The sequence below is a fragment of the Typopeltis vanoorti genome, chromosome 1, assembly GCF_054136105.1.
Source record: "Typopeltis vanoorti isolate ZY-2024b chromosome 1, IOZ_Tvanoo_1.0, whole genome shotgun sequence".
Lineage (NCBI taxonomy): Eukaryota > Metazoa > Arthropoda > Arachnida > Uropygi > Thelyphonidae > Typopeltis > Typopeltis vanoorti.
The window spans coordinates 100344669-100372506 of NC_143549.1; the positions used below are offsets into that span (position 1 = coordinate 100344669).

The window sequence follows — 27838 nt, forward strand, 5'->3', positions numbered from 1 at the left end:
ACCTTAAAAAAACCTCCATATTATATTTAATTATGGTTGTTTCAATTATTTAGACAGTACAGTGTTATATTTCTTGATCTTGGTTATAGTTTACTGAGCAGTAAAATTTACAAAATGTATGACAGCTTCTGGGAATCATATTTGTTCAGGATTGTTAGAAATATTCATCAATTCTGTAGCTGAACACTCTCTAGCTTTTGAATCTATTTTGGTGCTATATAGCAGCATTTCTTTCCATCATTTTACTTGATTAAGTTTTTTTTTTTTTTTTTTTTTTTTTTTGGAGGGGGGGATATGGCTCACTAAAGCTAATTATTAAAAATTTGTCTTTTTTGGATGGCAGCAAATGTCGAAATTTTTCATAGTAGGATAACTTGAACTGTGAAATTCAGTAGATGCCTGGGGAGGGAAAAGTATGTGGTCTTTGGAGAAGCAGATAAAGAATGCTAGTTTCCTAACAAGTATGAATTTTTACTTTTCCCCAGGAGTCCTCATGTATTGTATTGTGATCCTTTACACAATTTGGAGATCTTTAGGAATACATCTTAAAGATTTTGAAGGTCGTTGCAATTGTCCATCCAGAAGGACCTAGGCTTCTTTAGTTAACTTGTCTTGTTCCCAATTTATGTAGTATTTTGTGCATGTATATTGGAACAGGAACAGAAATTAAAGTATTTTTCAATATTCATAATCAAGGTAGTTGAAATTAATCAACCACCTGACCACTAAATGGTAGATTAACTATTTAGGTGTTAAATTAAGTTTGTTTCATGAGACTACTATCTTGTTTATTAGTGGTTTAAAGTGGGTCGAAAAGTTTGACATTTGGTCTCTAGAGTTTCTGATTATTATGTTGGAGGTTTAATGGACTTTTTACAACACTCAAAAAGAATTAAAATAGAATTTAATACTTCCTATATTTCGTCCTAGTCACTAGGACATCTACGGGGATTACAAAGACAATTAATGTAACATGCACACAAAAACTTACAATACTAAGCCCAACCACGTGGGTGACAATAAAGTCCTATCTAGGTGGAGCGCCCTCTAAGGGCAGTTGTAGGTGGCCTGGAATGTAAGGTGGGACCTCTGGCGATGACTGTTTCCCAAATCTTCGGAAGCTTAATGCAACCGTATTTGTTAAGATTTGGTTGGTTTTTGAGAGCTGCTGCTGCTTCTAAGAAAAGTCTCTCTTTCTTGAATTTGCTGTGGTGGAGCATGGTGGTTTTCTTCCATGATACTCTGTGGGTGGTGTCCAAAACATGGTCAGCCAAGCCTGAATGGCCATAGTTGTGTTTAAAGATGTACGACTTGTGTTCCTCTAGGCAGATGGATGCTGATCTGCCTGTCTGTCCAAAGTACGCAAGCTTACAGGAACAGGGTACTTTGTAAACTCCAGGCAGAGAGAGAGGAGGGAGCTGATCTTTTGTAGAACGGATAAGGGTAGCCAGTTTGCGGTAGAGCTTATATGCTGTGTGTAGGTTATACTTTTTTAGTATCTTAGCTATTTTTTCCGAAGTGCCACGGATGTAGGGTATGGTGATGGCATTTTTAAATTCTTGTTGACGAGAGGGACAGGGAATGGGGGAGGAATTGATTATTTTTTTGATGCTGTGTTCGCTGTAGCCATTGGAGAGGAAAGTTCTGTGTATGTGGTTAAGCTCAGTAGTGAGGGCCAGACACATTAGATTCCTTCCTTGGTCATCTCAATAGCCTACATCCAAGAATCCAGTTTACTATGGAAAAGGAAAAGAACAATTGTTTACCCTTCCTAGACACCTTAGTCACGCGCCTGCCTAATGATACACTTGCCTTCACTGTATACAGAAAACCCACACACACAGGCAGATACATTCACAAACTCTCCCATCACCACCCCTCACAACAATATGGCATCATTAAAACCCTTACCAAGAGAGCCCACAATCTTTGTTCCAGTGGAACCGCCCTCACTACTGAGCTTAACCACATACACAGAACTTTCCTCTCCAATGGCTACAGCGAACAACACAGCATCAAAAAAACAATCAATTCCTCCCCCATTCCCTGTCCCTCTCGTCAACAAGAATTTAAAAATGCCATCACCATACCCTACATCCGTGGCACTTCGGAAAAAATAGCTAAGATACTAAAAAAGTATAACCTACACACAGCATATAAGCCCTACCGCAAACTGGCTACCCTTATCCGTTCTACAAAAGATCAGCTCCCTCCTCTCTCTCTGCCTGGAGTTTACAAAGTACCCTGTTCCTGTAAGCTTGCGTACTTTGGACAGACAGGCAGATCAGCATCCATCCGCCTAGAGGAACACAAGTCGTACATCTTTAAACACAACTATGGCCATTCAGGCTTGGCTGACCATGTTTTGGACACCACCCACAGAGTATCATGGAAGAAAACCACCATGCTCCACCACAGCAAATTCAAGAAAGAGAGACTTTTCTTAGAAGCAGCAGCAGCTCTCAAAAACCAACCAAATCTTAACAAATATGGTTGCATTAAGCTTCCGAAGATTTGGGAAACAGTCATTGCCAGAGGTCCCACCTTACATTCCAGGCCACCTACAACTGCCCTTAGAGGGCGCTCCACCTAGATAGGACTTTATTGTCACCCACGTGGTTGGGCTTAGTATTGTAAGTTTTTGTGTGCATGTTACATTAATTGTCTTTGTAATCCCCGTAGATGTCCTAGTGACTAGGACGAAATATAGGAAGTATTAAATTCTATTTTAATTCTTTTTGAGTGTTGTAAAAAGTCCATTAAACCTCCAACATAATGTCCTCACAGCACTTAAGCCTCTACACAAGAACAAGAGTTTCTGATTATTTAAACCTTTAGTACACCCACAATTCCAATACTGATATCCAATAAATTTACAGCACATCATGGGTGAGATTCACATAAAAAAAATAATAATAAATAAAAACCCCTTAAATGAAGTTCAGTACAAATCAGTGGCGATCCTGTGAAGTTTTAAGTGGGAGTGCTGCCTATACAAAATAATTTTAAAAAAATTATTTTTTTCCTAATTAGTAACCAATTTCTTACTAAATAAATCTGTAGATTTATTTATTAATAAATTGGTTACTGATCAGGAAAAAAATAATTTTTTAAAAATTATTTTGTATAGGCAGCACTCCCACTTAAAACTTCACGGGCCACCACTGGTACAAATATTGAAATGTATTGATAAGGTATGCATAAAATAAAATTATTTTTTCTCTCTTTAAATACACTACTAACTGATGGAAGTTAGTAGTGTATTCTGTTTTTACTTTTGGAATTGCATTTTTAACTATTTTAAAATATTTTTGATTTCAGATTGTAGAATACTTAGATGAAATAGAAAGAAGGTATAAAAATTTTACATCACTTACTATTCTTGGAACAACATTTGAAGGCAACGTTATTCCAGTCCTCAGAGTAAGTGAAAACAGTAAATGAGAAGAGATAATTATAAGACGTCTGTAGAGGGAAATTTAATTAATATTCATATTTATAAAAAGTATAAGCTGTATTACATGCTCTGCAATGTATGGTAAAATACTGGAAAATGTTTTTCACTGTTATTATTATAAGAAATCTCTGTGTAGTCAAGGGTATTGTTTGGCAACTTATCAGGGCTGGTCCAAGAGTATCTGATGCCCCTAGGCAAAGAAAATTTAGGCACCCCTATACATTATCTCTCTCTATATATATTTACTAATTTTATATACTAATATATATATATGTGTGTGTGTGTGTGTGTGAAAAGTTTTTTACCTTGGGGATAATATATTATATTAAGGATACCAAGTAATTTTATAAACTTGGTTTTTTTACTCCTTCTCCCAAGAAGTAAGCAAAACAGTTAAGTTTGCACCTGAACGTAGTTAGTCCAAGTCTAAAGGTAGTGCAATACCAGGGCAACTTGTTGTAAAGGTAGTTAAGCTCTGATCACTATTCTTAGTATTTCCCATAATGTAAAACACATCTCACTAAGAGATGTATGCTGTCATACATTATGGGTAGTGACCCCCCACCCATAACGTATGACAGCATATATATATATATATATATATATATATATATATATATATATATATATATATATATATATACACTAATTTTTTTCGAAGGTTGTAATTTTTCCCTGAACTATGTTGCAAAATCTGGCGCCCCCAAAGTCTTAGTGCCCCTAGGCAATTGCCTAGGTTTGCCTAATGATAAAACTGGCCCTGCAGCTTATTCTAAATACCACTGTGATCACACTCACAGCACTCTTTAGCAAATGCAATCTAATCACAACTCTTTATACAAAAAACTTTCACACTACTTACCACACTTTAATGCAGTTTCTAGAGATAGCCTCTTGATCTTACTACTTCCATCTTTTGAAAAAATCCCTCCACTATCTGTCAAGTAGCTCCTCTCAGTCATTTATCTTTCAGTATCACCCTTTCTCCTATTTACAAGGCTCTGCAGTTTATACTTCTCAAGTATTCCATCTCCCATTACCTAATGAAATTATCACAGCTACTTATCTTTTAACAGCCTCTTTAGCTCAGTTGGTGTAGATGAACTCATCCACACCAACTCCTGTTTACGATGTGAGGAACCTTTATAAGGTCTTTTCAATCCAATGATGAGTAAATCAGTCTCCTATGGAGGCAGATTTTTTTTTTTTTTCCCATAAAGGAAGGTTTATCACCCCCTAAAACAGGCCAACTGGCCTCATAAACATGCATATCTACAGACATAAAATACTTGCCCTTCTTGGATGTAGCAGAGGAATGGCATACAGGCTGCATTAATTTCCCCTCATAACTCCTAATTAGGGGAATTCAACCTGTCTTGGACAGACAAGGATTGGTTGATGGACTTACCTTTATACCTTTCTTGAACTTATAAACCACACACAGTGCAACATATTCTGGTTTAATTAATGCATTATGCTAAGGAACTAACCTGCTTATTCCTGTCAGTATCCACTTCACCATAGGAGCAATTCTCTGGGTTGTTTTAATCACTATTTCATGGAACTTCTGAACACCAGTTGTCCTATGTGATATTACTCTAAGATTCCTTGATTCCTCTTCCTTCATTTTTTTTTTTTATATAACACAGGTCACCAATAGAGTATGCAATTTTCCATCTCAGAATTCCGATGTACAAATTGACATTTAGCTATACTGAACTGACATCTACACTCATCTCTCATCAGTCCATGTTATCAGTCAACTGAAATCCTTCTGAAGGACCACCATATCTTGAGCATTGCATCACGAACCAAACACTGAATATCTTTCCTAAATAAATCACATACAGGCTCAACGGCAGTAGACCAAGTACACAGTCTATAGTACTCACCCCACTTTCAACTGTTCTGTTCTCTTTTCAGATATTGTCTGCCAGAGCAGCATATAAAAAGAGATGATATTATTTTTACCTTGAAAGAGAGAGTTTATTTTCTATTCAGTCCATAAATCTACTATTCACACTAATTTTGTTTCATTATAAACACTAATGTGTCATGTATCAAAAAAAAAAAAAAAAAAAACACATAATACTTCCCCTAATCAACTTCTCTTTACTGAAACTTGATCTTTAAAAGTCATGCTATCCTCATAAAGAACCATGTTCTTCCACTGAATTTGTAAACTTATGTAACTTCTTCAAAATCCTTCATTACCACTCCAGAATTGCTGGTCTGTAATTCCGCGTGTTTGCTTTTATACCATCATTGGTAATTTTCCAAGAGTAAGACTCATTGTATCATCAAGTCATGAGAACTGTAATTTCTCTAGCAAAAATTCCCTTAAAATATGTGATAAAATGTTTTCCAATCCCAAAATCTTACTAATATCTAGATTGCTCGATATTTTGAACATCTCAAGTTCACTTCTTTCCAGTCACCCCATAGATATCGCCTCAAAGATATTATTTTTACCACTGTGAAACAACCTTGATAAAAAGATCACTAAGCAGTTTCCTTATATCTTACACTATTTACCAGCTCCATTAAGTAAAGAAATTCTTTATTCAATGGAGATGGTAAATGCTTGCATTGTTAAATTCCTTTGTATTCTATTTCTTACTAGATCTGTCACTCTAGCTTATATTTCACATTCTGTATCAAATTATGTGTAGCTATTCATCATCATCTTTTATATATTTTTGTGGCCCCCCCCCCCATCTGTATCCCTGCTTAATACCTTTATCAACTACTTTTATCTTTCTAATCTTAGGAGTATAATTCTTCACTGCTCACTCCAAATACCTCTTTAACTAGCACTATTATTTTTTGGAATCTCTAAGTACGCCAATTATATTTGTGTGTAATTTATGTTTGATATTATATCTAAGTATATTTATGTGTAGCTATTCACCACCACCTTTTATATATTTCTGTGGTCACTCGCCCCCCCCCCCCTTCTGTAATCCTGCTTAATACCTTTATCAACTACTTTTACCTTTCTGATCTTAGGAGTCATTCTTCACTGCTCACTCCAAATACTGCTTTAACTAGCACTATTATTTTTTGGATCCCAAGTACCCCCAACCCAATTATATTTCCATATGATATATTTTTATGTTTTTCAGTTTTATTGATATGAAAATTTAATGTGCTTTAAAATAGCATTTTAAATAAACATTTATGCTTTCATTTTATAGATCAGTTCTGGAGGTTCTTATAAGCCTGCTATATGGATTGATGCTGGCATTCACAGCAGAGAGTGGATTTCTCCTGCTACAGCTCTCTATATAATCAACCATCTTCTCACAAACTATGGAATTGATAAAAATATCACAAAACTGGTAGATACATTTGACTGGTACATTGCACCTATGGTTAACCCAGATGGATATGAATATACCTGGAATTGGGTAAGTTAATTTATAATTTTGTATCGTTTATGAGTTAGTTTAGCAGTTAATGAACGATTATGACTAAAAATAAAAGTGCTAAACAGCATAATGGATATTAAAGAACTTGAGGATAAAAGTTATATATTTTAAAATAAAAGCATCAAAATGCACAATACAGGTTCTAAAAGTTATTATGTATTACATAAAATATTTAAGCATAGCTAATACCAATAAATTTCGCTGGAAAGACCTGGGTTAAATCTATTTTGGATGCTATATGCCTTTATAAGTTTTCAACTGAAAGTGAGTTATCTCATATGGAGTTAGTCCCTCTTTCACCATACAAAGTATATATACTTACCAGCATGCACACACACATACACAGGATACATACTTTGGAATTGGGACAAACTTCCCAATCATTATCAAAATTATTTAAAGTTTATATGAAGCAAAGTTACCCAGGTGTCTGACAATTATAGGAAGGTGAAAATGGAATAAAGAGGGGGAGTAATATGTAAAATAGTAGCAGTTTGAGTGACGTTGCTTGGGTTCTTAATTAAATTAATCTTTTTAAGAAACAAAAAACTTAAGTTGAACTATTCTTCAAGAATTAATTTTATTTTTCTCTTTAATCTTTCAAATTCAATATAAGTTATAAAATCCAAAAACTTTCAATTAAAAATTACAGCACCTCATCACAACATGAATTTTCAAGTTACATGAAAAATTTGTATTTTTTTAAGAATTGGATTTTGAAAATAACAATACATACCTGCCATATAAATTAAAGATACCAAGAAATTATATTATATACTTGATTTAATCCTTTATCCAACTGTAAGCAAACAAAGTTTGCGCCTGAAATATAATCAGGACAGGGCAGCTCGTATATAGAAGCTAATGACTTCACTTGCCTTATTATCCCATAATGCAAAGCACATATCCTTATCAGCAAGATTTTTTTTTCTAAGTTTGTACATCTGGCATAAGCATCCACGTGAAATTGCAAGTCATTCCGTCAAGTAGTTTTTTTTTAATAGAGCTGTCTGAAGCAAAAATGTTGTCTATATCCCTTGAAATGGATAAAATTGAGTACTGTATGGTTATAAAATTTATTGTAAAAGAAGGTTTAATGGCAAAAGAAATTCATTCGAAATTCATAAAAGTTTTTGGGCACTCTTCTCCTTCATTTTCGACAATTAAGAAATGGACTGCTGAGTTTAAATGTGGCCGTACCAACCTTGAAGATGATTAACATGAAGGATGTACAAAAAGTGTAACAACACTAGAAATCATTGATCAAGTGCATGATATAGTATTGGATGACCAGCAAGTCAAAGTGCATGAAATTGCTGGGCCTATAGGCATTTCAAAAGAACATGCAGGATATATTTTGCATGAAGAACTGCAAATGAAAAAGCTTTGCACAAGATGGGTGCCGCGCTTGCTCACAGAAGATCAAAAATGCACTTGCATGAAAATCTCTGAACAGTGCTTGGAGCATTTTAACAAGAATAAAACTAATTTTGTGCATAGATTTTTTACTATGGATGACTTGGATTCACCATCACCCACCAGAATCCAAACAGCAGTCAAAACAGTGGACAGAAGCCAGTTGTTCAGCACCAAAGAAGACAAAGTCTGTTTCTGTTCCATCAGCAGGAAAGGTCATGGCATCAGTGTTTTTGGGATGCTAAAGGCATTCTGTTTATTAATTATCTTGAAAAGGGTAAAACAATAACTGGGGAATATTATTCCAATCTTTTAATCAGACTAGACAAAAAAATTCGTGAGAAAAGACCTGGTTTGCAGAAGAAAAAAATCATCTTTCATCAGGACAATGCACCTGCCCACAAAAGTGTTTTGGCAATGGGAAAATTAAGGGATCTGCACTATGAATTGTTGGAACATCCACCCTATTCCCCAGATTTGGCTCCTTCTGACTTCTATCTCTTCCTCCTCACTGGTCAGCATTTTTCTTCGAATCAAGAGGTGATTGCAGCTGTAGAGGGATATTTTGCAGATCTTACTGAGAACCACTACAGGGATGGGATAATGGCTCTGGAGCATCGCTGGAATAAATGTATTAGTCTTAAGAGAGATTATGGATCATGTTGAAAAATAAAAATAATTTTGAAATTATAAATTCATGTTTTCAGACCACCCTTGTATCTGTGTGTGAGTAGTATAGACAAGAATTCTCTATTACAGAACTCAGGCTTTAAAAGGTTATATTTTATTAACCAATAAAGATGTTAGAGGCTTAATGGAGTGGTCCCATGTTAGAGGCTTAATGGAGTGGTCATTCAAACATTATCAGGGAGTACAATATGAGACTTTTAACGCACACATAAGCAACACAAAACTAAGTGAAACGCACAGAAAAAAAGACTAGAGTCCTAACTAGGTGGGGGTTTCCTCTGTGAGCTGTTGACAGCCTAGGATGTAAACTGGGATCTTGTAGTATTAGTCTTTCCCATATTTTGGGAAATTTAATGCAACCATATTTATTCAAATTGGGCTGATTTCTGAGAGCAGCTGCCAATTCCAAAATCAGCCTTTCTCTTCTAAATTTACTATGCTAGAGAATGGTAGTCTTTTCCAATTGATTCTGTGAGCTGTATCCAAAGCAGATCTGTAATGACTTCTAAATAGCACATTCGTTTTCTTCCGTCTAACCTGTGCAAAGGGGTATCCAAAGCGTGGTCTGCCATCCTGACTTTTGCCATATTAATAGTAGGGAATGTATTTTTTATGTTCTTCCAGATGGATATTGACCGATCTTCCTATTTGCCCATCGTAGGCCAAGCCACAGTCACAGGGAACTTCAGACACTCCAGGGTGCGGTAGAGGGTAAAGTTTATCCTTAGGCGAGTGGATCAGAGTTGCTAGTTTAACATGAGGTTTGAATGTGGTGCAAAGGCCATGTTTCATCAGTGCTTTGGCTATCTTTTCTGATGTACCTCTGACATAGGGAATAGAAATGGTAATGTTGTGTACCTGTGTATTAGGGGTGGGAGAGAGGGGTTAATGGAGCTATGTAGTATTTATCTGTTTTTTAGGAATTGTAGCCGTTGGCCAAGAATGTATGGTACAGATATTTGAGTTCTGTGGGCAGAGCTGTATCGTTAGAACAAATGGCTCTGCATGTAAGTGTTTTTAAAATGCCATACTGTTGGACTGGATGATGATGTGATTGTTTATGTAGGTATCTTCCTGTGTGTGTGTGTGTTGTCTTTCTGTAAATGGAAAAAGATAGTAAGCCATTTGAAAGACAGGTAACTAACGTGTCAAGAAATGGTAAACAGTTATTAGATACTTTTTCTACTGTGAAGTGGATTTTGGCTGTTTAGGTAGGTGACAAATGCATCCAAAGTGTCTTGTCCAAGGGGCCAAATGGCAAACACATCATCAACAGTTACACCCCCCCAGCATAACCAGACTAGGGGGGGGGCTTGTATGTAGCTATGGTAAGTACTTTTTTTCGAAGTGTTCCATGTAAAAGTTTGCTAAAGGTGTGGAGAGGATGGAACCCATGGCAGGATCATTAATCTGTTTGTAGATTTTCCTCCCCATGTAGAGCAACGTTTGCCTGGAAGAACGTAAAAAATACATTCACTATCATTATAATGGCAACTCAGTTCTGTCAGATCATGCTTTTTACACCCTTCACACAGGATTAGATGGAAGAAAACGAATGTGCTATTTAGAAGTCATTACAGATCTGAAAGATTATTTTTTAAGTCAACCATGGCTTTGAAGAATTCTCCTAACTTGTGAACAAATATATTTGCATTAATTTGCCAAAAATTTAGAAGACTGTTATCTTAAGAGCAACTCCCACATAGCTGTATTTTTTTTTTTTTACAACATTAAAGGGTGCCAAAATAGGACTTTAGATCTTTTGTCCATTAAAATTGTACTGTTTCACTTACTCAATGTCATGTATACAAGCTGTGTTGTGCTCTGATGCTGCTGCTTTGAAATTGAGCAAAATATAAGCAGTTAATAAAACATCTTTTGATAAAATTGTTTGGTCCAGAAAAGCTGTATAATTTTGTGGGGGGGGGGGAGCAGGGCGGCAAGCAAAATGTGTTTCTCGGAGTGTGATAAAAGCAGAATCAGCAAATGAATTTTAGGTGTGCAAGACTTTTTTTTTTCTTCTAGTGACTTCAATCCACAAAAGTTGAAAGTCTAGAGCACACTAGTACCATGGGTGATTTAAGAATCAGATAAACCAACAACCCTGCTCCAAAGATCAAACAGAACTTTTTCAAGCACTTTAAAATTGAAATAAGCAGGATGACAGTTTAACACTAGGTAATAAAATTCTTCTACCCTTCCATCCATGAAGGATTTGAACTAACAGCCTGCTGGTTGAAGAGTCAAAATGCTACTCACTTTGCAAACCAGAATGGCACTAATTATCATGGAGGCCTTAAGGTGATGGCAATAAGAATAATATGTTAATGATCCTTCTAATATCTTTAGTCACTGGTTATATATATTCTGCTGTTGTGACAATCCTGATCCTCCTCTTTCAACTTCAGAATTAAAATAAAGGATGATAACATTTTGATGTCAAGGATGTGGAAAACCATACCATGCAGGCCATTTTAGCAAAAGGTGCAAGAACAGGAACCTCGAAACAGAAAAAGTGGAACAACTGCTAGCCAGCCAGGTGAGATGGTGGAAGTGTAGAATCTAATAAAGAGATGTAATCAGGCTTTTTACTCTCTCTTGTGTACTTAAGTTCAAAAGATATTCCTTGAATATAATAAATTTAGTTTAATCCTTTATCCAAGTGTAAAAAAAAAACAAAAAAAAAAAAAAAAAAAACAAAAAAAACCTCTTCCAACAATATTCATTGAATGACTAAAGTAAACATATATAAATCAATATTTTGTCTAGTTGTTACCTATGGATGTGAAACCTGGATATTTACAAGGGTGGAGAATTTGATTTCCGCTTTTGAAAGTAAAATTCTTAAAAAATATTTTGACCGTGAATGATAATGGTCTCTGGAGGATCACATATAACCATGAGTAATATCAAATTTATAAAGAACCCACAATGTCTAATATAATCAATTTCAAAAAGCTTGCAGTAGGCAGAATATGTTTTTTGTATATGGAAAGTGACACTATTCTTAAGAATATAATAAATTTAGTTTAATCCTTTATCCAAGTGTAAGCAAACAAAGTTTGCGCCTGAAGTATCTTCAGAACTGAGGCAACCTCGTGGCAAAGGTGGACCAAGCTCTCGTCACTACTTGTCTTAGTATCTCCCATAATGCAAAGCACATCTCCTTGCAGACATGTATAATACTATGCATTAAGGGAAGGGCCACTATCCAGACCGGTTTCGACCTTTATTGAGGTCTCATCGGTGGGAGCCAGACTTCTCCATTCTTCCACCTTAGTAATCACCACCTCCGGGTCTGGCTCCCACTGCCGAGAACTCAATAATGGTTGAAACTGGTCTGGGTAGTGGCCCTTCCCTTAATGCATAGCATTATACATGTCTGCAAGGAGATGTGCTTTGCATTATGGGAGATACTAAGACAAGTAGTGATGAGAGCTTGGTCCACCTTTACCATGAGTTGCCTCAGTCCTGAAGATACTTCAGGTGCAAACTTTGTTTGCTTACACTTGGATAAAGGATTAAACTAAATTTATTATAGTCTAACCAAATGAAAAAAATTTGCACCTATTCTTAAGAAGACAATAAAATAGTAAAGTACTTGGTAATAGACCAAAAGGAAAATCTTGAACAAGATGATAGACAGAATTTAAACAAGATTGCAAAATCATATTATGATGCCTAAACTGGAAAAGAGTCAACAAATTCAGTAGGCCTTTTTTCAATTTGGCTGTAGAGCTATAAGAAGAAGAAATAATAGTGTAATTAGTTTACACACACTTATGTTTTCATCTTAAAATTTAAGCTTTTGCACAATATCACCTTAGATCAGCCCTGCTCAAACATTCTTGAATGCTAACAATGTCAAGTTCCTTCCTAATCTTTCAGATCTATAGCTTAAAACTGGTTTGAACACTGTCTTGTATACTTCTATTTTTAGTGTTTTAGCTAATAGTGTTTTTGTGTTTTGGAAGAACAGTGTGTGTGTGTTTGATGCATGCAAGAGATCAGAAGAAAGAGATGAAGGGAAAAAATCAGGAGAGTGGTATTGAACAGACAGAAGTGCTTGGCAGTGGAAACAGTAGCAGTGTGAGAGATGAAGAGAGAACAGATATACAAGAGGAATAGGAAAATGGGGGGTGGGGCAGGGGAGAGAGAGCCCTGGTGGACAGGGCAAGTGGATGTTGAAAGTGGCAGTGAATGTGTGTATGAAGCTTGAGTATATTGCAATGTGGGTGAGGAAGTTGAGACTAAGGAGATATATGCGGTAAGTGGTGATAAAGGTGATTGGGCAGGTGTGGTGGGAAAATCAAAACCAACAGGTGGCTTGGACAGGACTGGTTACAGACCTAAAAATGAACTGCTGTGTTTGTTTACAAATGCAAGAAGTATCAGAAATAAGGGGGATGAAATGGCTTCAGTGATTGAGTTTATTCATCCCAAAATCATTAGAATAAGTGAAACATGGTTGAATGAAGATGATATCGTAACGGGAATAGAAATTAAAGGATACAAATAACAGGAGAATTAAGGTAGACATGAAAGAGAGAAATGGTGGCAATGATTATGAGGCAGTGTGAAGTAGGTGAGAAGCTTCAAATTATAGGCCAGTCTGTATATCTGGAGTTGTGAAGTACTGGAGAGATTGGTGAAAAGTAGGATACAGAAATGGGTTGCTAACAGCAGTTTTATTCTCTGTGGTTATCAGCATGGGTTTGTTAAGGGAAGATCATGTTTCACTAACTTATTTACATACTATAACAAGGCAACAAATACCTTAGACAGGGGAGATGCATATACAGTGATGTACTTGGATTTTGCAAAAGCTTTTGATAGACTACCACATGACAAGCTGGTAAATAAATTGAAACAGATGGGATTGGATTACAGACTTCTGAGTTGGATCAGTGACTGGCTGTCTGATAGGTATCAGAAAGTTGTATATGGGGATGTGGTATCCCGAAAGAGAAAAGTCACCAGTGGTGTACAGTAGGGGTCAGTTTTCAGACCATTGTTGTTCACTTTGTATGTTAATGATATTGGGATGGGTTTAACTAGTGATATGCAGCTGCTTGAAGATGATGCAAAACTGGGAAGAGAGCAATGCATAGTTAAGCAGAGGACATACTTACTTGAATAGATTGCCTGAATGGGCAGGTAAGTGGAACTATCAGTTTGTTGCAAAGTGTAAGGTTTTTGAGATTTGGTAGGCAATGATGGGATGCAAAGTATACACTTAATGGGGAAACTTTAAAGGAAGTAGAGGAAATGAGAGATCTAGAAGTGACAAGGACCTGAAATTCAGGATTCACATTGCATAAGTTGTGAACGTCACATCGGATAATAGCAATGATGCAGAGGGCCCTGACATGCAGAAATAGAGAGGTTATGATGCCATTGTATAAGGTCTTGATGAGGCCTCATATGGATTAATGTGCACAGATTTGGTTGCTGAGTTTTCATGGTGATGAGGATATGTTGGAAAGGATCCAGAGAAGATTCACAAAGATGGTCAGTGGTCTTTGGAATGTGGAGTATGAGGAACAGATTGAGAGAATGTAAGTTGCAGAGACTTGTGAAGAGGAGGAAGAGGGGCAGGGGAATATGATTGAGACATAAGCTAGTGAGGGGTTGTTATCAGGTTGACATGGAAGAGATTTTTCATAGAATGGGAAAGGGGTGTTAGAACAAGAGGCCATCACTGGAAACTGTATAAGGAGGATGTGAGCATCAGGTTCTTTGCATGGAGAATGGTTGGTCAGTTGCCTGAAGGTGTTGTGAATGTAGATGAATGAGTGTGTTGTGTGCAATAGTGTGTGTGTGTATCCCCCATGATGAGCCTGACTCTGTAGAGATCATATGTTAATAATAATAATGATAATTTCTCTCTTATTCCATATAAATTTATCCAACCAGTTCCTCATACTAGCTTTGCTTGATTTGCCATCTTCACTAAACACTGTGCCTAAATATATGAAATATTTTCTTCTATAGGTTCTTTATTGAGAATGCAGCTGATATCTACTATGTTTCTGCCTATTTTCATAGTATTGGTCTTTTTATTGTTGATTTTCATGACAAATTTGGTATAGCTGTTTAACAGATTTAAATTAGAGAGAGAGACTTGTACTAGATGTGTTTAGGGGTACATCATCTACATAAATCAGAGAGAGCCTTGGTTCAACAGAAAGTGAATCAAAGCAGATGAAGATTATTTGGTATTGGGGATGAAGGTCTTCCTTCATGCCAGTGAGGATAATTTCTGTTACTTGTTCAGAGCAGGGTTGGAGGAGATGAAGCAACAGTGAGACCAAGGAAAAAGGAGTTGCCATCTTTATCAGAGAATGCGAGGTCAATAGTGGTTTAAACAAGGGCATTCTGTGAGAATGGAGACTGATTTTTTGAAGAGAAAATTCAGCTAACTACAGGTGGCTCACATCAAGAACTCTAACTTCATACTCTGCCTATACTAAAGCATGAAACAAATGCAAAACAGTCATCAGCAGATCCAAATATTTCATAAAGGCTAAAAGTAGAAAACTTGCCTCCTGTCTAAATGGAAGCTGTTCCTTCTGGTTCCTTGCTAAGGCTGCTGGATGAAACTTCTGTTCACCTGCACTTCCATCTCTTTCTCATTTTCATGGCACCTAAAGATAAAGCTGATCACCTAGCATTACTCTTTTCCTCAAAACTCCTAAATAGATGAACAGGGGAAATTGTCTCCTACCATATTGGAATCTGATTATCATATGCTTCCTGTAGTATTTTGACAGAAAGATATCAGAAAATTACTAAAAATTATTCTAGTTCCAACAGCATCTCTCCAGTTGTTCTCAAATATTGTGCTCCAGAGCTGACACCTGTCCTGTGCATCTCTGCAATCTATTATGCATAGCTTATCTTATCCCAATGCATGGAAGCAGTCACATTAGCCTATTCCAAAAAAAAAGGGGGGAGAGAGAGAGAGAGAAGTCTACCATCAAATGACTGAATCGCCATCACCTCAAGTCCTCACCAGAATAATGGAGAAAGTTATCAATAGCCATCTTGTCCACTACCTAGAGACCCACCAATTAATCAAAGATCACCAGTATGGTTTCTGCCATCCAAGATCCACTACTGACTTCTTAGCTTACATCATTCACCACTGGACATGTGTTATGAAAATATTTGGAAAAACTTGTGTCATCTATCTCTCCATTTCCAGAGCTTTTAACCATGCTTTGCATCAAGGCCTACTAAACAAATTGCCATCCTTTGGTCTACCTACCATCCTCTGTAACTGGGTTTCCAGCTTCTCCTGGTTGTTCAGTATATGCCATGGTGGTGGTGGCTCCCTCTCTTTGAGCTTCACAATCAATGCAGGAGTACCTTAAGTTCCTGTCCTATCACCTACTCCTCCCATACATGAACAACCTCCTCTCAATCAGCACTAACCCTATCCACAGCTTTGCAGATAATCGTACCTTCCATTAATCCTACTCATTTAACAAACCATGCAGTGCATAGACATCCCAAGCATCAAGATCATCTACAACCAGTGTCTTAAACATTGATCTACATACTATCCTTCAATGGGGGGTGAGAACAATCTGGTCACCTTCAATGCAACCAAAACACAGCTTGCCTTTTCTCTCTCGCAAAAGAGATTTCAGTTCACCTATCTCTCAGTTATACACACACCAGAGAAGATCAGATCTCTCTCTCTCTTTCTGCTTGTACTTAAACTTAACTTCAGTCTCTCCTGGTATAAACACATCACATCAATAACTTCCTCAGAATCCAAAAACTTGGCCATTATCTTTCATTCAAGATGTTATTTTACACCCAACCAATTCTTAACATATACAAATCCCAAATCTACTTATCTTTAAAATACTGCTCACATGTTTGGGGTCATGCATCTTAAACCGCTCTAAAACTTGCTGTCAAGAGGAGATATATTCAACTTATAGATGATCCCTCTCTGTAAGAAATTCATTAAAACCTTTAGCGCACAGAGCCCCATGTTTTGGCTCTGTATCTATTCTACAGGTCCTTCAGTAGTCATTGCTCCAATGAACTGGCAACCATCATTCCTCCACTTTCTATTGCATCCATTAATACAGGAGCAGCAGCTGCCCAGCACCCCCCCCCCTTTACTGTGCAACAACTGTGTGTATGTACACACACACACACACACACACTGAACTTTCTTTTTTCACGGTATTAACAACACCACAAACACTTTTATCAACAAAGATGTTTTATTAACGCTAATATTTCGCTGATTTTCAACTCAGCATCATCAGAGCACAACACACATGTAAATGCGACAGTGAGTGAGTGAAACAATATAATTGCAAAAGACAAAAGATCTAAAGTCCTATTTTTGGCGCCCTCTAACGGGAAAAAAAAAAAAAAAAAACAGCAGTTATCCAGGAGTTTTTCTTAGGATAACCGTCTCCCAAATTTTTGGCAAATTAATGCAACCATATTTGTTAAGGTTGGGAGAATTCTCCAAAGCCATTGCTGACTCAAAAAATAATCTTTCAGATCTATAACGACTCCTAAATAGCAAATTCGTTTTCCTCCATCTAATCCTGTGTGAAGGAGTGTCCAAAGCGTGGTCTGCCAGTCCCGACTTGCCATAGTAATAGTAGCGAATGTATCTTTCATGTTCTTCCAGGCGGATGTTCACTGATCTTCCTGTTTGCCCATAATAGGCCAAGTCACAGTCATATGGAACTTCATACACTCCTGGGTGTGCTAAAGGGTGAAGTTTATCCTTTGGCGAGTGGATCAGAGTTGCCAGCTTGACATGAGGTTTGAAGGTGGTGCGAAGGCCATGTTTCAACAATACTTTGGCTATCTTTTCCGATGTACCTCTGATATAGGGAATAGAAATGGTCATGTTGTATTCTTGTGTATTAGGGGAGGGCAGAGTAATGGGCCTATGTAGTATTTTATCTATTTTGTAGGGATTGTAGCCGTTGGCTAAGAACGTATGGCGCAGGTACTGGAGTTCAGTGGTCAGAGCTGTATCGTTAGAACAAATGGCTCTGGCTCTATGTGTAAGTGTTTTTAAAATGCCGTACTGTTGGACTGGATGATGATGTGATTGTTTATGTAGGTATCTTCCTGTGTGTGTAGGCTTTCTGTAAATAGAAAAAGATAGTGATCCATCTGAAAGGCGGGTGACTAATGTGTCAAGAAATGGTAAACAGTTATTTGATTCTTTTTCTACTGTGCAGTGAATTTTAGAGTGTTGGCTGTTTAGGTAGGTGACAAAAGCATCCAAAGTGTCTTGTCCACACATTGGTGTTGGTTCACAAACTTTGCTTCCTGCATATTTCAGCACTTAATGAATATTAGTAAATATTGCTTATTCATATGTTTCATTTCAAAGCAGTGGTTAATTGTATTTACTTTGAATGCTCTCCAGGAAAGCTCCAAATCTTCCTGTCCCTTTCATCATGCATACGTAATCAGGGACTGTTGATATTGATTTTATATACATATCAAAACTCGTTTTATATTATCACTGTCATCCGAGCTAGTTTTCTGTTACCAATAAAAGTTTTGCATATACTTCACAAATGAAAAAAGGCTTAAACAAGTTCATGTGGGGAGATAGTAACTCGCTTGCAGTGGTAAACAACATGCCCTTCCTAACAGCCACTATACTGCAGAGGCAATAAAACAAGTACTTTTATTATGCCAGTGAATAAGGTATGAGGAGTCTGTGTAATATATTTCTCAACAGATAGTGCAATTAGAGACAAATGAGATAAAAACACACCAATTAATGAATCACATGTCCCCTCATACAGAAACTATGCTGTATAGACTGAAACAAAACCATATGTTGCATGGGCAAACACAGTATCTAACTAAAAACTATTGTTATTAATTAGATGTGTGTGAGTTCGATTTCCCAAGGCAGCAATAAAATTCAACCGAACGTGTTAAAATTTGTAAAAGTGTTAAAACTATGTAATATATATATATAATGAATGTTATGGCAGGTTCACATATGGAATTTGGTTGAAGAGAGTTAGCATTTCAACTCAATTGTCAGCTATGCTTTTATCTTTTGGTTGCGCGACCTTTTGTTAATACCACACCAATCATATGCACGTTTTAATAACCTGCCTTTGCTGTCTGTTTCGCGTTAAGCTTAATTACCTTAAAGGGAGAAAAGTCACAAAAGAGAAAAATGTTCCTGGTCCGGGGATTCCCTTATTCAGGTAATATTCACTAATTTCATGTTATCAGTCTGTGATGTGCCAGTATCGGTAAGTGGTGATATTATTTGATCTATTCTACATTAAAAAATTTAACCCTGAGATGGATAAGTGGCTGATAAAAAATAAAAAAAAATTCCTGCGAACAATAAGAAGAAGCAGAAACAGACTCAAAAAAAAGGAGAGTATTTCCTATTTTACCAGAACAGCCCGCATCGTCTTCAGAACAGTAAGAGGCAAAAAATGTAATATATGCATTTGATTTTTGCAATATTCGCTGTGTATGTTTTGTATTGAATATAAATACAATAAGTATTATAATAATATATCTCTCTATTATGATTTTTTTTCGAGGGGGGCCGTGAAATATTTTAATTTTTGCAAAGGGGACCTGACATCCAGAGTTTGGGAAGCACTGCTCTAGACAACACTAATGTGCTTATAGGTTCTTTGACCTCTCATAATTTATTTGATCTCATATTTGATTAATATATTAAAAAAATAAAATAAATACAAAACTGATTACTATATTACATCATTTTTCTCCAGTTCCTGTGTAGATGACTTCCTGCACAAACTGCATCAAATATACCAAACATTCCACTAAATACTTTATTTTCTTTTCCAGAAAGACAACAGAGGAATTTTGAATAGCTTACATACAAATCGTCTGGTAATGAGTGTATTTTCCTTTCACTCTGCTTAAAATTAGTACTCCAGGACTATATCATTCTATATCATCTCTTCATGTATCCAACTTATTCCAAAAAAAAAAGTCTGTCTGCCATAAAACTGTCACTCTCACCTCAGTTCTTTTTAAAATGTTAAAAAAAGACAAAACAAAGTCATCAATACTGAAGTTCTCATGTGGAAATCTACCAATTAATCAGCATATGCAAGTATGGAGAATGCCTGGGATGTGTTGATTTATAGTAAAGCTCTATCTATGCAACCCAACTCTAAACGCACATCATAGACAAGTTTGGAGAAACTGTTCAGTTGCTCTTGACATTTCTAAGGCATCATCGACTGTAGCATAAAAATCCACTCATCAGAACTATTATACCATGATCTGCCTTCTACCCTTTGTAGTTGGTATCCAGTTTTCTCTATAGCTGTTCAGTACATATCACAATGGACAACTTCCTCTCTTCAGATATTTTCCAAACCAATGCAAGAGTGCTTAGGACGTCATTCTTTCACCTATTTCTTCCTCTAAGCATAAATGATCATCTTCCACTGACCACAAATCTTACCTGTAATTCTATTTATAACAGTACATTCCATTAGTCATAATTATTTGACAATCCTTGCAGTGCTTTAAACATTTCAAGCTTCAATTTACCTAATTGATAATTCCTCTCGGGGGTGCTTAAGGGTCAAAGCTGTATAACTGAGAGGAGACCCTCCACATAGCCTTTAAAGGAATGTGGAGAACCGACCAGGGCTTCTGACCTAATGTCCAATCCTCTCCTTCTCGTGGTGCACCCTGTTGGATATCTACTTGGATACTGAACGAACAAGGATGGGCTGACAATTTGGGATTTAGCTGACCAAATTGTATTCTTATTGGTTAAACCAAAAAAAAAAAAAAAAAAGATGGTACAACATGACAAAATTTCATGCTGGCTGGGGCGTTGCCCGGATAAACAAGGCTCGCATTGTTTTCGCCAGGGAACCAGGGCGAATGGGGAAAAATCAGCTACTGGAACAAATCTGAAAGCACACCCCAACTCAACATCACCAGAGTTAAAGATCGGTACTATCAACATAAGAAGCCTGAATGGCAAAGAAATGGAGCTAGCTGAGGAATTAGATAAGTACCAGATCGATATAATAGGGGTGACTGAAACAAAAAAGACAAAAACTGGTGAGATCTTTCTGAGCAATAAATACAAAATGTTATATTCAGGCAATGACAATCAAGGAAAAGAAGGAGTAGCCATAGTATTCAACACAAAATACGAGGCTAATCTTCTTGAATGGCAGGCAGTCTCAAGTAGAGTAATGTGGGCAAATATGAGAATGGGGAGCTGGACAATGAGACTTATTTGTGCCTATGGTCCCACAGAAGGTAGAAGTGGAGGAATTTTTTGAGGCTTTAGAAAAAGCAACTGACACAATGAAGAAGGAAAAGTTGGTCCTTGTTGGGGATCTAAATGGCAGAGTAGGAAATGATTGTGAGACATACAAAAATATTTTGGGAAAATTTTGAGAAAAGAGCAAAGCTAATAATAATGGCAAATATCTGTTGGATTTCTGCTCAGAACATGGACTGGTTATTACTAACACCATGTTCCAACATAAAAATGTGCACAAATTCACATGGAGAGAAGAGGCAAGGAATAAGAAAAGTCTCATTGACTATGTTATTGTTGATAGCGATGTTTTCTCCCTGGTGCATGACACCAGAGTGTACAGAGGATTTGAAACTGGAAGTGATCACTATTTAGTCTTGAGCAGGATAAAATTGAATTTCATACTGAAAAGAATAACATGTAAGAAACTTTTAAAGCGAATAAAAGTTGAGCAGCTCTCAGATGTGAACTGTAGACTAAAATACACAAAGATTATTGAAGAAAAATTGAAAGAGTTTGAGAATAGGAATCAAACCTTGGAGATTCAGTGGCAAGCCTTGAAAAATGCCCTGATTGATTCAGCTATAGCGGTATGTGATGAAGTTGTCTGCAAGGATAGAAAAATTAGAACTCCATGGTGGACACAGGAAGTTAAAGAGGCAGTGAAGGAAAAGAAGAAAGCATATCAAAAGTTCCTGGCAAATAAGTCAGCTTGTGCTCTTAGAGAATATATAGACAAATGCAAGAATGCTAAACACTGTGTAAAACTAGCTAAACAAAAGTTATGGGAGGACTTCGGCAAGAATATAGAAAATAAATATCAAGGTGGCAAAATATTCTGGAGGCTGTTGAAGAAGCTTAGGAATGGAGGAAAGAATGCTGTAAAAGGAGTTAGAGATGATAAGGTGACATGAAAACGGGAGAAAAAGATATCCTTGAAGTATGGAGTAATTACTTTGAAAAACTGCTAAATGAAACAAGCAGTGATAACAGCACAGTGGTAAAAAACATTGACCAGGCATGCAATCAGGAATACATATCCATATTTGAAGTCGATAAAGCCATCAAAGGGTTGAAATGTGGAAAGGCAGCAGGAGTAGATGATATTCGACCAGAAATGCTGAAGTATGGTGGTATATGAGTCTTACAGTGTCTGCACTGCATAGTTCAGAAAGCCTGGACAGAGGGACGAATCTCCGATGATTGGAGTAGAGCTCTCATAGTACCCATATATAAAAAGGGAAATAAAACTGAATGTGAGAATTACAGAGGTATTTCCCTACTGAGTGTTCCTGGCAAGATCTATGCAAGTATACTTGAGAAACAGTTGAGAAGAATTGTGGAAGAAAAGCTTGGTGAAGAACAAGCTGGATTCAGGCCAAATAGAGGATGTCAGGATCAGATCTTCACTTTACAACAAATAGTCGAGTAAGCGTGGGAATATAACAAAGATCTGTATTTAAGTTTTGTCGATTTGGAAAAGGCAAAAGGCATATGACAAGGTGCCAAGAGAGAAGCTATTCAATACTCTACAGTTATATGGTGTCAATGGGGCATTATATCAAGCAATACTTGGTCTTTATTTGAGTTGTAAGTCAGCAGTTAGAATTGAAGGAAGTACAGGAGGATGGTTTAATGTTAAATCTGGTGTGAGACAAGGATGTACATTATCCCCTCTGTTATTCATTATCTAAATGGATCACATTATGAAGGAAAGTGGTATTAAAGCTGATATCAAAATTGGAGATGTTAATGTCAGCTCTTTGCTTTAGGCAGATGATGTTATACTTCTACATAAATCCTCTACAAGTCTGCAAGATTCTCTGACTAAATCTGACTAAATTGAATAACTGTTGTAATAGATATGGTATGAAGGTCAGCAATAAAAAGACAATGACAATGAAAATAGGCAGAATCATTGAAAATGTCAACTGTGCTATGAATGGAGAACCTGTGGAACATGTAAAACATTTCAGCTACTTAGGCACATATTTTTAGTGAAGATGGTAAATTAAATATAGAAATAGATAACAGAATCAGCAAAGCTGGTATGGTGGGAAGTCAATTGAATAAATTCATATGGAATAAGAGAGAAATTAGTCGGAACACTAAATTAGCTGTATACAAGTCTGTGTTCAAACCAGTTTTAACTTATGGATCTGAGAGCTGGGTCAGAAGTAAAACACTTGACCAAAGACTAGAGACCGCAGATATGAGAGTCCTGAGGAAGATTAGAGGCGTGAACAGATGGCATCAATGGCAATATCATATTAAAAACGAGGATATTAGGAAAGAACTTGACATTGTCAGCATCCAGGAATGCGTTAGCAGAGCTAATCTCAGGTGGTATGGTCACATAAACAGAATGGGCGAAGAAAGATTAGCAAAACAAGTGTTCTCTGCCAGGTTGGCAGGAAAACGATCCAAAGGAAGACCAAGATATAGGTGGATTGATACAGTACAAAGTGTCTTAGACGATAAAAATATAAGATCTGATAATGTTGGAGTCTTGACAAGTAACAGACTGATTTGGAGGAAAATTGTAGAAACGAAGTTAGTAACGATGTAAATTTTTTTTCATGTAGTACTGTCATATCCTGTACACCCCTTGAGGGTACATGGCAGGAATTTGATGATGATAATTCCTCTCTCAAAAATTCTGGTGTCTCCAGAAAATATCCATAGTTATTTTATGAGTGGTATCTTAACTGGCATCCATTGTTAATTTGCGTTTTTATAAACATTCAAAAAATATGAGCAGTAACTATTAACCTATATAAAGTTCAACAATAAACCATTGAAACAGTTTTTCTCCCCTTTTTTGTTTCATAAACTTTCATGAACAAACCCTGGACCTAATATTTTTTAAATGCTATAACCTCCGGCTTTGAAGAAGAAGAACAGAAATAGGTTTCCTTCTCTCTTCTCAACTTCTACTCCTCCACTCCCCCTCCATCGCATTCGGAGACCGTAATGGTCTGTAGATTCTGTAACTCTGGCATGTGGAGGGGTGATATTTTAATTTATTGTTTCTATTTATATTGCACAGAAACAACATACACATATGGTAGTAATGTGTATATTGTATATATTGTTTCTGTACAGAAACAATATACACATTACTACCATATGGAAGAATGTTTTGAGCAGCCCACAGAAACCAGAAATTAGAATATGACATGACACAAAACAAGATCTCACAAACACTGTTAAGAGAGTTATTCATTTAGACTTGCCAAATGAGGTGTACTATACACGGATGGAACAGAAACTGAGATACTGATACAACAGAATACAATGTGGACTATGTATACATTTTGCATAAAACAAAGCATTGATTCTAATGCGTTTATATTTTATTTTCAGAGGAGACAAATTTTAATGAATGATCAATTGAATAAATACAACTCAGTCCTTTTGAGTATACTGAAACAGCTTACACATCATGAAAGATATTTACTAATGATGAATATCTGGTTTGGTGCAGTGTTTCTGAATCTGCAATTGCCAACCCATCATACCTGAAAATGATGCAACAGATTCCTAGGAACATAATCCCCCTCCCCCTCCTTTTTTTTTTCTTGGAATTATCTGCATTCTGAGTTCAATGATGTGTGAAACTGATCACCTAACTTACTGCAATTCTAGTGATGTGACGAAAATTAAATCATAATGCCTGTCTGTATAAAGAATGGTAGATCAATTCAGCCTAAATGCTTTCTCCATCCCCAATAATAATAATACTTTCATTCATAAAAGTGTTAAACCATATATGACTAATAATTAAATATACAATTTTCCTATTTTTTAGAATCGCTTATGGAGAAAAAATAGAGCAATTTCCGATAGGTTTCCTGGACTTCTGTTGTGTAGGGGTACTGATCCCAACAGAAATTTTGATGTGCAATTTGGAGGTAAATTTAGATCATTATATTAACAATGCTTACAGTCATCACTAAATTATAAGATAAAAGTAATATACTGGTATGAAAAAGAAAAAAAAATACATATATATATACTATTTTTACAGAGTAAATATTTTAATTATCTATTTAAAGTATACATTTTTGGTCGTTTCATAATAGAAATACAATTTTATTAATACAGACCAGTATTTTACAATAAAAAACATATATTCAAACCTACCAGTTTCACCAGCAAACTGTCTGGCTTTTTCAAGGTATTACGGAGATATGAAAGTTAGTAAATGCAAATTAAAATGAACATAAAAAACGTTGTAAACCAAACTAGTATCTATGGTTACACGTTTCGCGTGACAGAGATGACTTATTGTTCTTATTCATTATCACGCATGCGTGTTTGTTGTAGACTTGTAATGTGATTACTGGCTAGCTGTAGTTCAGATTGATTGAGAGAGAGGATCAAGTTTTTCCACGAACTGTTTAGAATTACACCCTGATTTCTGTTGAGGTTTCCACCGGTTGTGGCTTCCTTAAATACACGATGCCTGTAGTCATCATCGAGATATGGCATGGAGCTGTTTTGTCAATCTATCGTGTGGTTAGACGTGCAGAAATGATGTGCTAAGCCGGAAGAGATGCTTCTGTTGTGGTTTACATCACCAACATGTTCTTTTTGTCTAATTTCTAAACTTCGTGAAGTTTGTCCGATGTAGGCAGACCACAGGAGCAGGGAATGTGATATACTCCTGGATATTTGTAGAACGGAACTTTATCTTTTGGAGATCCTAAAACTTGTCTGATGTTGGTGGTTGGTTTGAAGACCACTCTGATGTTGTGGGCTCTTAGTATTCTTGCTATTTGATAAGAAATTGACTTGATGAAAGGTATCACTACAGTAGAAACGTGCTGATGGTGGGATTCTTCTTGTCTGGGGTTGTTCCATTTACAGAAAGCCCACAGATACTGGAAGATATCTTCACTATACTTCAAACCATCACAAGTCACACAAACTGAGTATTATCCACATGTTGAAACATAGCGCCAAAAAGTTTATATCAGAAGAGGAGGATACACAGAATGAACTCTCACTAATAGCCAACACATTATCACAAAATGGATATCCTCAAAACATCATCAAAAAATATCTATACAATGACAACCCCAGACAAGAAGAATCCCACCATCAGCACGTTTCTACTGTAGTGATACCTTTCATCAAGTCAATTTCTTATTCATCAGAATTTCTATATGACAAATCAATTTCTATATGACATCAAAGTCAATTTTCTCCAAAAGATAAAGTTCCATTCTACAAATATCCAGGAGTATATTACATTCCCTGCTCCTGTGGTCTTGCCTACATCGGACAAACTTCACGAAGTTTAGAAATTAGACAAAAAGAACATGTTGGTGATGTAAACCACAACAGAAGCATCTCTTCCGGCTTAGCACATCATTTCTGCACGTCTAACCACACGATAGATTGGCAAAACAGCTCCATGCCATATCTCGATGACGACTACAGGCATCGTGTATTTAAGGAAGCCACAATAGTACTAATAACCGGCAGAAACCTCAACAGAAATCAGGGTGTAATTCTAAACAATTCGTGGAAAAACTTGATCCTCTCTCTCTCAATCAATCTGAACTACAGCTAGCCAGTAATCACATTACAAGTCTACAACAAATACGCATGCGTGATAATGAATAAGAACAATCAATCATCTCTGTCACGCGAAACATGTAACCATAGATACTAGTTTGGTTTACAACGTTTTTTATGTTCCTTTTAATTTGCATTTACTAACTTTCATATCTCCATAATACCTTGAAAAAGCCAGACAGTTTGCTGGTGAAACTGGTAGGTTTGAATATATGTTTTTTATTGTAAAATACTGGTCTGTATTAATAAAATTGTATTTCTATTTTAATTATCTATCCATCCAGTTCTTGTCCTATCTAAGATGGGTTGAGTCCCATGGTCAGAGGTTTTAGGCAGTTTAATGCAGCCAGTCTCCATTTCTCTGTTGCATCTCCCTCCAATGAGGTAAGTATTTTGTGTCTGTAGAAGTGTGTTCATGAGCTAGTTTGTCTGTGGGATGCCAGCTCCATGAGACCAGCTAACTCACCTTCAGTTAACACTCTCTGATAAAGTTTCTGTGCATTCCAGATGGGATTTGAACCTAGGTCTTTCCAACCAAAGCGCTTCATCTATACTGAATGAGCTATGGAGGCTCCCTTTAATTATCGTTAATAATAAAAAGGTCCAGATATATATACTACAAAATAAGAAATAAAATGAGATCAAGTACAATTCTTCTATATCATTGCTTAGGGAACTGCAGTTACTGGTTTTGCAAGTATATAACATAAATTGATATTTAATTCAATAATTAAGAATAATTTCCTTCGCTCAACCTTTAAGGTTCTTTGCTGGAAGTTCCTGCATGGGACTCAAACTATCTGCTTCCACTCTTTTCTGTGCTCTTCCAGTCGAGTTCAGGATTCCAATCTTAGCTAAGTCTTTTTGGATGTTATCCTCCAAATGTTTTCATGGTCTTCTTCTAAGTCACCTTCTATTGGAACTCATCTTAAATATTTGTTTTTACCATTCTCT

General features: G+C 36.4%; 1 protein-coding gene across 1 annotated transcript in view; it reads left to right on the forward strand.

Moving 5' to 3' along the window:
• Nucleotides 1-27838, forward strand: part of LOC150110253 (carboxypeptidase B-like) — a 76388-nt gene that overhangs the window by 28050 nt on the left and 20500 nt on the right. Inside the window, exons 4-6 of the mRNA XM_090394543.1 lie at nucleotides 3322-3423; nucleotides 6655-6867; nucleotides 25110-25212. Of these exons, the coding sequence (XP_090250669.1) occupies nucleotides 3322-3423; nucleotides 6655-6867; nucleotides 25110-25212 (418 nt within the window). The remainder of the gene's footprint in view (nucleotides 1-3321; nucleotides 3424-6654; nucleotides 6868-25109; nucleotides 25213-27838) is intronic.